General features: G+C 37.2%; 1 protein-coding gene across 1 annotated transcript in view; it reads right to left on the bottom strand.

Moving 5' to 3' along the window:
• LOC111140943 (chromosome unknown C5orf42 homolog) overlaps positions 1-7149 on the bottom strand; it is a 135293-nt gene extending 128144 nt beyond the window's left edge. Inside the window, exons 1-4 of the mRNA XM_022493213.1 lie at positions 7020-7149; positions 3253-3388; positions 3019-3138; positions 2128-2360 (exon numbers count right to left, since the gene is read on the bottom strand). Of these exons, the coding sequence (XP_022348921.1) occupies positions 2128-2360; positions 3019-3138; positions 3253-3388; positions 7020-7100 (570 nt within the window). The 5' untranslated portion in view covers positions 7101-7149. The remainder of the gene's footprint in view (positions 1-2127; positions 2361-3018; positions 3139-3252; positions 3389-7019) is intronic.
• Positions 7150-12686: the final 5537 nt, after the last annotated feature.

Below are 12686 nucleotides of genomic sequence, written 5' to 3'. Positions count from 1 at the left end.
TATACATATATATATATATATACATATATATATATATATATATCCACTTCTTTATCCACTTAACTATTTTTTTTTAAGGTTTATTTATTAATTTGAAAGAGAGACAGCGAGAGAGGAAACACAAGCAGTGGGAATGGGAGAGGGAGAAGCAGGCTTCCCGCTGAGCTGGGAGCCCGATGCAGGGCTCAATCCCAGGACCCAGGAGCCTGGGATCATGACCTGAGCCAAAGGCAGATGCTCAACGACTGTGCCACCCAGGAGGCCCTATCCACTCACTTATTGATGGACACGGGGTTGCTACCATAGTTTGGCTACTATAAATAATAATGCTGCAATAAATAAAGAGGTACATATGTCTTTTTGAATTAGTGTTTCTGTTTTCTTTGGGTAAATATCCAGTTGTAGAATTAGTGGATCACATGGTATTTCTATTTTTAATTTTTTGAGGAAACTCCATACTGTTTTCCACAGTAGCTGTACCAATTTATATTCCCTCCAACAGTACATGAAGGTTCTTTTCTCAATATCCTTGTCAAACACGTTATATCTTATCTTTTTGATACTAGTCATTGACAGGCATCAGGTGATAGATCTCAGTATAATTTTGGTTTGCACTTCCTTGATGATTAGTGATGATGAGCAATTTTTCATGCAACTGAGGCCATCTCTATGTCTTCTGTAGAGAAATGTCTATTCAGGTCCTCTGCCCATTTTTTAATTGGATTATTTGTGGGTTTTTGGTGTTGAGTTGTATACTTGTGTATACTTTGGATATTAACCCTTTAACAAAAATATTTGCAAATATCTTCTCCAGTTCAATAAACTCCCTTTTTGTTTTGTTGATGGCTTCCTCCTTCCCTGTTGCATGAGCTTTTTATTTTTGTGTATTTCCAATAGTTGTTTCCTTTGCCAGAGGAGATACATCTAGGAAAATGTTTTTTCTTTTTTTTTTTTTTTAAGATTTTATTTATTATTTATTTGACAGAGATCGCAGGTAGGCAGAGAGGCAGGCAGAGAGAGAGAGGAGGAAGCAGGCTCCCTGCTGAGCAGAGAGCCCCATGTGGGGCTCGATCCCAGGACCCTGAGATCATGACCTGAGCCGAAGGCAGAGGTTTTAACCCACTGAGCCACCCAGGCGCCCCTAGGAAAATGTTTCTAAAGCTGATGTCAAAGAAATTACTGCTTATGCTTTCTTCTAGGAATTTTATGGTTGCAGGTTTCACTTAGGTCTTTAATCCATTTTGAGTTTTTTTGTGTGTGTGGTTTAAGAAAATGGTCCAGTTTTCTCAACAGCATTTGTTGAAGAGACTGTCTTTTTCCCCCACTATATATTCTTGCTTCCTTCCTCATAGACTAACTGACCATGTATGCATGGGTTTATTTCTAGGTTCTCTATTCTGTTCCATTGAGCTATGTGTCTATTTTGTGCCTGCCCTGTACTGCTTTATCACCTCCAGCTTTGTTCTTCTTTTCCAAGACTGCTTTGGCTGCTCGGGATCTTTTGTGCTCTGTACAAATTGGGGTTTATTTGTTCTAGTTCTTTAAAAAATGTTATGTTGATAGGGATTGCATTAAATCTGTAGACTGCTTTGGGTAGCATGGACATTTCAACAATACTCGTTCTCCCAATTCATGAGCATGGAATATCTTTCCATTTGTTTGTGTCATCTTCAATTTCTTTAATCAATGTTTTAAAAAGTTTTCAGAGTACAGATCTTTCACCTCCTTGGTTAAGTTTATTCCTAGGTATTTTATTCTTTTTGGTGCAATTATAAATGAAATTGTTTTCCTAATTTCTCTTTTTGCTACATCATTTCTAGTGTAGAGAAATGCAAGAGATTTCTATATAATCACCTTATATCCTATGACTTTACTGAATTCATTTGTCAGTTCTAATAGTTTTTTTGGTGGAGTTCAAACCATTTTTAATAAACATTTTTAAAAATATAACCAAGAAATGTAAAAATATTTTTTCTACAATAATTTCATAATTACTCTGACAATTAATGATGACTAAAGCTATATAACAGTGCTTTACACACTCTGCTCAGTAGCTTCACAAAGAGTGTCTGTTCTTAGAGTCAGAGATCTCAACTCCTGTAGCACCCTGTCTGATTTGGATTTTACCTCATTTTTTATAAAAACAGCATGCACTATAGCTTCTTTATCTTCATTAGAAGGCAAATGAACTGCTTCTTCAGGTATGATCTGGGACCACTGGCCTACCAATGAAGGGCTTTTAGAAGAGAAGATGTTCTTGAATTCCAAATATTCCCAAAGAAATATGCATCCAGAAGGAGTTATAAGCAGAACTCTTTTCCCATTTCCAGATACATACAAGTATAGTCTCAAGGAGCTCGCTTAAAAAAAAAAAAAAAAAAAAAAAAAGTTAATTAAACTTCTGAAGTCTGAATTCTTCCCAGAAAGTACATAATTTACCTCTTCTGACAATAAGAAACCTAAATGATGCTTCCATTCAGGATAAAACTAAGGCACTACTAATAAATTAAAAGTACAAATAATAGTAACATTTATCATGTACCTGTTATGTGATTTTAGGAACCCATTGTTGTTGTTGTTTTTAAGGTTGTATTTATTTATTTGACAGAAAGAGACACAGCAAGAGAGGGAAAACAAGCAGGGGAAGTAGGAGAGGGAGAAGCAGGCTTCCCGCTGAGCAGGGAGCCCAATGTGGGGCTCGATCCCAGGACCCTAGGATCATGACGTGAGCCGAAGGCAGATGCTTAACGACTGAGTCACCCAGACACCCAAGGAACCCACTGTTATCAGATATGTTAGGCCAGACTTTCTTCAAGATAAATCTAAGTATCACAAATAAACACCACCAAAAAAATTCATATACAAGAAAACATAAATATGTATATATTCTCTATATATACAGATATATATATGCACACATACAGAGATATATTTTTAAAATAGTAATAGGAAAATGTTTCATCTTCTTTTCTTTCTATTTACCAAGTAAACCAATTTAAGCAAATAAAAAACTCCTACCTACTGCAGCTTGAATCATTTTCTTAGGCTCTTCAGTTGTCTGTATAGTTTTCAAGCAATCTTGATCCTTGTTCCAAAGAAAAAGCTCCCCTGTAGTGAGTACCCCAGCCAGCCAGGCATCTGTTTCCAAAAAGGAAATACAATACTTATAATCTAATATGTCCCTTGATATTGCCCCAAACTATGAACAAACACAATTAATCTAGACTTTTGAAAATATTAGTACTACTTAACCATTACTGGATGTTGTTAGGATAATAACATCCTTAAGTAAAGGCTGCAGACAAGGAATTTTCTTCTTTGTTCTTCCTGATAGCAAGTTAATTTCATTTATGAATTTATCATCCAAAAGAAAAACAGCTTCATTCTCCTAAAAGAAGAAACATGTGAGACTTAAGAGGTGCCAGAAGTTCATTCAACCTCTAACCTAAATAATCCCAGAAAGGAAAATAAAGTAACATTCAAGAAAGATTATACACTTGTACCACAAATAATAAAATTATTATATTATGAATATTATATATTATGATGTTATAATAATAAAATGATTAGGTAACCTGGAGATTTTTTTCATTCTGTCTTAAAATATTTCTTAATAGAATTACTAGGTAGGGGGGCACCTGGGTGACTCAGTGGGTTAAAGCCTCTACCTTTGGCTCAGGTCATGATCTCAGGGCCCTGGGATTGAGCCCCCGCATCGGGCTCTCTGCTTAGCAGGGAGCCTGCTTCCCGCCCCGCCCCTGTCTGCCTCCCTGCCTACTTGTGATCTCTGACTTGTGATCTCTGTCTGTGAAATAAATTTTAAAAAAATCTTAAAAAAAAAAAAAAAAGAATCACTAGGTAGGATAACCTAATGTTTGCATCTAAATCTTTTTGATTTTTAAAATTACAGGAGTGTCTTCCAATTCTGCTAGCCAAAATTGAGTTATGTGTTGTTTAATTTCATCAATCTGAAAAGTAGTATGGGAAAGTTTTTAAACTATTTACCTAGATTAAAACAGATATGCCTTCTGAAATTTATAAACCCCAGGCTCTGATTATTTTTTATTATCTAGAAAAAGCATGCTGTTTTGAATGAACCTTGTTTTCATATATTTTAGGGCAGTGGTTTTCAAAGTACTACCTAACCAACACTATTAGCAACACCTAAGACCTTGTTAGAAAAGCACACTCTCCACCCAAACCTATTCAATCAGGAATTCCAAGAGTGGGGCCCAACACTTGTTTTAAAAAGATCACCAGCTAAAGGGGCAGCTGAGTGGCTCAGTTGGTTAAGTATCTAACTCAATCTCGGCTCGGGTCTTGATCTCAGGGTTGTAAGGTCAAGTTCTGGGTTGGGCAGCAGATAACCCTGAATCACTGGAAAATTCAAGAGACACTGTTCTAGAGGAAGTTAACAATGTAATTTCCCACAGGAATGATTCTAAACACCAAATTTTTAAATTTTCATAATTATTACATATTCTAAGAGGATTTTATAGGTCTGCCAATTTTCCCTAAGGAAAATGTGAATGGTGTTCCTGGATTGCTGGTATATTCTGGCCCATCTTTATTCTAAGTTCTAAGAGGCACTTTTATTGAGTACTCATGCAAATCACAATGGGAGGAAACACTTCACTGACTATTCCAGTAAAGAAAGGTTCAGAAGATTAAATATTCTCTTTTGGTTACACAAAAAAGCTTTTGCACCATGCAGGAGGAAACCATCAACAAAACAAAAAGGCAATCTGCTGAATGGAAGAAGACATTTGCAAATGATAGATCTGGTAAGAGGTTAAAATCCAAAGTATACAAAGAAATTATACAACTGTATACCAAAAAAACCCCCAAATAATCCAATTAAAAAATGGGCAGAGGACCTGAATAGACATTTTTCTACAAAAGACATATAGATGGCCAACAGATGCATGAAAAGATGCTCAAAATCACTAATCATCAAGGAAATGCAAATCAAAATCACACTGAAATATATCACTTAACACCTGTCAGCATGACTAAAATCAAAAAGATAAGAAGGGGGCCACCTACATGGCTTAATCAAGCGTCTGACTCTTGGTTTCAGCTCAGCTCATGATCTCATGGTCCTGAGTTCAAGCCCCACTTTGGGCTCTATGCTCAGCGGGGAGTCTGCTTGAGATTTTTCTGGCTCTCCCTTTGCCCCTCTCCCTGCTGGTTTTCCCTCTTTAATAAATAACCAAAATCTTTAAAGAAAAAAAAAAAAAAGACAAAAGGGGCACCTGGCTGGCTCAGTCAGTAGACTATGCAACTCTTGGTCTCCGGTTGTGAGTCTGAGCCCTATGCTGGGTGTAAAGATTACTTACAAATAAAATCTTAAAAAAAAAAAAAAAACAGAAATAACAAGTGTTTGGCAAGGATATGAAGAAAAATGGACTCTTGTGCACTGTTGGTAGAAATATAAATTGGTGCAGCCACTGTGGAAAATAGTATGGAATTTCCTCAAAAAATTAAAAATACAAATACCGTGTGATCCACTAATTCCACTGGATTTTACTTTATTTTTTTAAGATTTTATTTATTTATTCATCAGAGAGAGAGAGAGAGAGAGCAAGAACAAGCAGGGGAAGCGCCAAGCAGAGGGAGAAGCAGGCTCCTCACCAAGCAAGGTGACTGATGTGGGACTCCATCCCAGGATGCTGGGATCCTGATCTGAGATAAAGGCAGCCACTTATCAGATTGAGCCACCCAGGCGTTCCTGGATTTTTTTTTTTTTTAAGATTTTATTTATTTGTCAGAGAGAAAGAGAAAGAGAGAGACAGAGCACAAAGTGGACTTTCCCAGAGATGAGATAAGTGGGGAGATGGGCAAAATTGTTGAAGGGGATTAAGAGGTACAGAGTTCCAGTCATAAATAAGTTACAGAGATGAAAAGTATAGCATTGGGTATGTACTCAATAACATTGTAACAGTGTTATATGGTGACAGATGGTGACTAAATGTGAGGAGCAACAATGAATGCACAGAACTGTAGAATATGTTATACACCTGAAATCAATATAACATCATTATGTTAATTATATTTAAATTAACATTTTTCATTAAAAAGCTCCCTTTGGGGACACCTGGGTGGCTCAGTGGGTTAAAGCCTCTGCCTTCAGCTCAGGTCATGATCCCAAGGTCCTGTGATCGAGCCCCGAATCAGGCTGTCTGCTCAGTGGGGAGCCTGCTTCCCCCCTCTCTGTCTCTGTCTGCCTCTCTGCCTACTTGTGATCTCTGTCTGTCCAATAAATAAATAAAATCTTAAAAAAAAAAAGCTCCCTTTGAGGGGCACCTGGGTGGCTTAGTCAGTTAAGTGTCAGACTTCAGCTCGGGTCATGATCTCGGGATCCTGGGATTGGGCCCCAAGTCATGCTCCATGCTCAGCAGGGAGTCTGAATCTTCCTCTCTCTCTCTCTCTCTTTCTCCCTCTCCCTGCTCATGTTCTCTCTCTCCAATAAATACAATCTTAAAAAATAAAAATAAAAACAGCTCCCTGGGCGCCTGGGTGGCTCAGCTGGTTAAGCGACTGCCTTCAGCTCAGGTCATGATCCTGGAGTGCCGGGACTAAGTCCCACATCAGGCTCCCTGCTTGGCAGGGGAGTCTGCTTCTCCCTCTGACACTCCCTCTTCTCATGCTCTCTCTCTCTCATTCTCTCTCTCAAATAAAGAAATAAAATCTTTAAAACAAATGAACAACAACAAAAAAACTCCCCTTGATAACACCATTTCAACCTCAAATGTAGTAAGACGAAAAATTTTTTTTGAAAGTAAAATATTTCTTTTAGACAAACCATTTAACTTTCTGGAAAAGCTAACTTGCTCACCATAAAAAAAAAAAAAAAGAAAAGAAAAGAAAAAGAAAAACCCACAAAAAAATCCTGTTCTGTGAGCACATGATTCTTCTAAATATGGTGGTTTAAGACCAGAAAACATTCTATCTTAGAGGCAAAGTATACATTTAACACATTATTACAGCTGGTACTATATGAAGAAAGAAAAACCTACCTGTCCTAACCAGGAGACTCTTGGCCAAGGCTTTTTCTGTTTGATACTTGTTGATGTCAAAACTTCTAATCTTATCTCCATGCTTGTCAAGGTAACAATGACCAATTAAGTAAACAGTCCACAAGACGCTGTAAAAAAAATTACAATAATAATAAATAGCCCAAAAGATTTACTGAGGATCCTAATTTAGAATGTTCACATAGTAAATTGCTTTTCCATCATCTCAAATTAACTCACTTTTTAAGGTGAGATACTGAGAATGCATTTAGTATCTCGTATCTCAAACAGGCAAAATGCATTTGCTTTTTTTTTTCCACAAGTTTTTTCTCAGACTACAAAGATAAAAATAAACTAGGAAAAGACCTTGACAATAAAGTTTCTATGCAATATGCTTTTCTCAGTGTTATAGGTTGTATTTCCCAAGGTTGGCCACAATAGCATCTCCCAGACCACATGTCTTTTTATACTGTGACTTTGACACTTCTCTCATTGAGTTATTTGAGATATGAGATACTAAATGTATTCTCAATATCTTACTTTAAAAAGAAGAAACCATGACTCTCTATAATTATGAATAAGTAATCAATTGAACATTTTATTTAAAATGGTATATTTACATTGTTTCAAAGTATAAAAATACCCTATAAAGTACTCATTAATTGCAAAAAAGAGTAACTTTATAATGAAGAAGCCAGGCAGCCTCCATTTAATCCAGTGATCAAAATGAAAATTATTGGGACACCTTGGTGGCTCAGTCAGTTAAACAGCTGCCTTCAGCTCAGGTCATGATCCCAGAGTCCTGGGTTCAAGTCCCACATTGGGCTCCTTGCTCAGCGGGGAGCCTGCTTCTCTCTCTCTCTCACTGCCTGCCACTCTGCCTGCTTGTGCTCTCTCTTTCTCTCTGTCAAATAAATAAATAAAATCTTTAAAAAAATGAAAATTATCAAAATGGATCAACTGGAGAATGTGTCGCCTAATAGGTAAAATGAGAAAAATGTCTCTGTGACATATGTGCAAAAGATACATAACCTGAACCTAATCACAAGGATGTATTAGGCAAACCCAAACTGAGGGACATCCTACAAAATAACTGATCTGAAATCTTCAAAAGTTTTAAGGTTATGAAAGTTGGGAAAAAGATCAAGAGACTGGTCCCAAGTGGAAAACCTGATAACTAAATGAATTACAATAACTAATTGTACATTTTATCTTTTCATGATAAAGGACAAAACTGGCAACTGGAAAAACTTGAATAGAAAGAAAAAATGAGGGCGCATGGGTGGCTCAGTGGGTTAAAGCCTCTGCCTTCAGCTCAGGTCATGATCTCAGGGTCTTGGGATCGAGTCCCGCATCGGGCTCTCTGCTCAGCAGGGAGCCAGCTTCCTCCTCTCTCTCTCTGCCTACTTGTGATCTGTCTGTCAAATAAATAAATAAAAATCTTTAAAAAAAAAAAAAGAGAAACTGAGGATGATATGGCTGTAATGTATGAATCTTAATTTTCTGATTTTGATTGGATATCTTCCATATATGTAGGTAATGTCCTTGTTTGCAGAAAATACACACTAAAATATTCCAAGGTAAGAGAACATCAGTTTGTCACTCACTCTCAAACGAGTTATGAAAGATCCTTGTACTATATATGCAATTTTCCTGTAAGTTTCTGAGTGTTCCAAATTAATTTTTTTCATTTTTAAAATCGAAAAATCATATGTAATTTGGCCATGGCCTGTATTCAATCATAGCCTTCTTCTTTATTTTTAATGTTATATTCCTAATTCTAGTTTATGAAATCCAAAAATGCTGGTATAATTAATGTCATCTTAAAAAAGTAGCTGAACTTTTTTTATAAAATAAGCTTTAAAAGAAAAACTATTCAAGTACACCAAAGAGGACCTATTAAGATGCTAGACATCCTCATTATTTTACACTGCAACAGTTTTCAATTGCTTAGAACCCTAATAATCTAAATGACCATGTCCTGAGATACTATTTTTATAAACTTTAAATATAAATAAAACTATAAATAAAAATAAATAAAAGAAATTCTTTAAAAATAGCTAACCACGGGTGCATGGGTGGCTCAGTCAGTTAAATTCCTGACTCTTGATTTTGGCTCAGGTCATGATCTCAGGGTCATGGGACAGAGCTCAGATTTGGGGCTCTGCACTCAGTGGGGAGCCTGCTTTCGAGTCTCTTCCTCTCCCTGTACCCTTCTCCCGCTTGTACACACACTCTCTAAAATAAATAAATCTCTTTAAAGAAAAGCTAACCAAATGCAAGAGGAATGATTTCATCAGAAAAGCATCATTTGCAGTTCCTAATAAAATAACAGATCTAGTCAACAGTGTCAGTGGTTGCTAAAACTATTAGGTTAAAGTAGATGGAGAAATTTATTAGGTGAACTGACATGGCCTACCATCTTAAAATTACTAACTATGAGACAAAGACATTATATTCCTTCTGATATGTTGCTACGTAGATGGGAAGTACACAAAACTATCTATGAAATATTCTTTTTTTTTAAGATTTGAGAGAGAGAGAATGAGCAGTGGGTGGGGGAGGGGTAGAAAGAGAGGGAGAAGCAAACTCCCCACTGAGCAGGGAGCCCAACACCATGCTCAATCCCAGGACCCCGAGATCATGACCTGAGCCAAAGGCAAGACATTTAATCAACTGAGCTAACCAGGCGCCACTGAAACATTCTTAAAAAGATAAAAAGTTAAAACTGAACCTTAATCTGTATCTGACTCTAAACACCAATTGACAAGAAATAAAGAAAACAAAGGAACATATTAAATACACCAAGGAGAATAAAATCAACCAAATTCAGAGTGTAAAAAATGTTACATGATAAATAACACAGTTTCAACAAATAAATGGTACTTTAAAGGGAGAGGGGCACCTGGGTCGCTCAGTCAGTTAAGCATCTGACTCTTGATTTCAGCACTGGTAATGATCTCAGGGTTGTGCCATAGAGCCCCAAGCTGGCCACCACACTCAGTGGAGAGCCTGCTTGAGATTCTTTCTCTCCCTCTCTCTCTGCCCCTTCCCCACTCACACATGTTCTAAAACAAATAAATAAAATCTTTTTTAAAAGGGGGGAAGGGGAAGAAACTGCTGTATATCTATTATATATAGATATGCACTTATATATATTTATAAGGGGGAAGTGTCAAGAAACATAATAACCAAATGTAGTATACAAAGATCTTTTTGGACCTTAATTTAAATAAAAACAGTTAGAAATAGATATTCAGCAGCTGCCAAAAAGAGTAAGATCTCAAAAAAAAAAAAAAAAGAATAAGGAAGATCTCTGTGAACTGTGATTTCTGAAATATATTTTTAATTGAAAAAAAGTAAAGTGCAGGGATGCCTGGGTGGCTCAGTCTGTTAAGGCATCTGCCTTTGGCTCAGGTCAGACCCCCAAGGTCCTGGGATTGAATTCCGCATCTGGCTCCTTCCGCAGCAGGTAGCCTGCTTCTCCCTCTGCCTGTCACTTCCCCTACTTGTTCTCTGACAAATAAAAATCTTTTAATAAATAAAACAAGCTTCACTTACTCTTTAATAAAAAGGGAGAGAAAAGTAAAGTGCAAAATTGCATATGTGGGGTGTCTACCTGGCACAGTTAGTACAACAAGCCACTCTAGAACTGGGGTTTGAGCCTTATTTGGGTGTGGAGTCTACTTTTAAAAAAGAATATACCTAGGGGTGCCTGTGTGGCTCAGTCCTTACGTGTCTGCCTTTGGCTCAAGTCATGATCCCAGGGTCCTGGGATTCAGCCCCATATCAGGCTCCCAGCTTGGCAGAGAGCACACTTCTCCCTTTCCCACTCCCTCTGCTTGTATTCTCACTCTCCCGTTCTGTCAAATAAATAAATAGAATTAAAAAAAAAAAAAGTATACCTAGTATGCAACTTTGTACGTAAGCAGAAGAAAATAACATAAGCATCATTTAACTTTGTAAAAAGAAACAAAAATGGAACAAAAATTAACAAAATAGGTTAACTACCATGGGGTGGGGGTGGCAAAGTGAAAAGGCTAGGGAGAGCATACTTAATACACCTTTTTGTATGGTTTTGACTTTTGGAATTACATTAATAAACAAGAATTGGTGGGGACATAAAATTTAATACAAAGAGAAGCAAATCTGACTATATTTCAAATGAGTAAAATAACCACAATGAAAAGAAAAAGGATTAATGCAAGTAACTTTTAAATACAGTATTTTGACGATATGCTCTCAAACTGAAGACAAAAAGAACTACAAACAAATCTCAAATTCTTCTTAGTAGGTTTGTTTTTACCAGGGGTAAGAGTATAGAAATTATGAAACTATTTTTGTATATTGTAGGAGTGAGCAAATGAATGTGTGTGTGTGTATTTCATATATATATATGGATGGGAGCCAGCATTTTCATTGTAGAAGAAATGGAAACCAAAGAATGGGGAAAGGTAAAGAAGAGCCCTAAAGGGCTGGATAGGAATTAAATGTGTCAGTATAAAAACTCATGATTCCTAGTTCTGTCTTCTAAAGGGGCCTATAGAAGCAATGACACTCTAGTAGCAATGAGCAAACCTAGCACCCAGATTCTGGGTTCTTTTCTTTCTTGTTTTGTTTTGTTTTGTTTTTTTAAGATCCTACTTACTCATTTGAGAGAGAGAGAGAAACCACAAGTGGGGTGAGGGGCAGACGGAGAAGGAGAAACAGATTTCCTGCTGAGCACAAAAGCCGGATCCAATGACATGGGACTTGATCCCAGCACCCCAAGATCATGACCTGAGCTGAAGTCAGATACTTAACTGACTGAGCCACCCAGGCACCCCCAGATTTTGGTTTCTAACTACCATTCCTCAGTCAGAGAAACCTTGAAAAATAGCTGATTTCAGGATAGTGAAGGAAACAAATGGACCTGGAACATCTTATTCCAAAGTAAGGAAGCAAACATATAATGGGGGCATGTCAAAAACAAACAGGACCAAGGAGTGCCTGGGAGGCTTAGTTGGTTAACCACCCAACTCTTGGTTTCAGTTCGAGTCAAGAGTCTCGGGGTTATGGGATTGAGCCACACCTAGGGCTCCATGCTGAGGAGAGTCTGCTTGGGATTCTTTACCTCTCCCTGCCCCACTCTCCCCCGCCCCCGACCTTGTGAGCACACGTGAACACACACTCTTCTTTCTCTCTCTCAAATAAATAAATAATCTAGAAACTTTCTTTCTAGAAGGAAGGAAGGACCGACCAAGACTGATGGGCCAAATCCCACAGGTCATATTTGAGACAATCTTAGCATCAAAATAAAGATAAGCAATAGGTTACAATCTATTAAATAAAGAATAAACAAGGCCTCACTGATCTGAGGGTAGATGTGGAAAATCACCATTTTGCAATTGTCATAGTTAAAACTGATTAGGGATGAACCATCAACAGATGCTAAACCAGGGAGAGGGAGCATTCTGATGAAGCACAGGTTATTTACATAATATGGAGTTACCGGCCCACAATTGCAGCTGACCCTTGAACAACACAGGTTTGAACTTTGAGGATCCACTTATATACAGATTTTGTTTTTTTAATAAATATGGTATAGTATTGTAAATGTATTTTCTCTTAGGATTTTATTAATGCCATTTTCTTTTATTTATCTTACTATGCTATAATCCAGCATATAAT

Source organism: Enhydra lutris, unplaced genomic scaffold (genome assembly GCF_002288905.1).
Source record: "Enhydra lutris kenyoni isolate GAN:26980312 unplaced genomic scaffold, ASM228890v2 scaffoldscaffold5, whole genome shotgun sequence".
Lineage (NCBI taxonomy): Eukaryota > Metazoa > Chordata > Mammalia > Carnivora > Mustelidae > Enhydra > Enhydra lutris.
The sequence above is the reverse complement of the archived record's forward strand: the minus strand, read 5'-3'. Positions and strand labels throughout refer to the sequence as shown.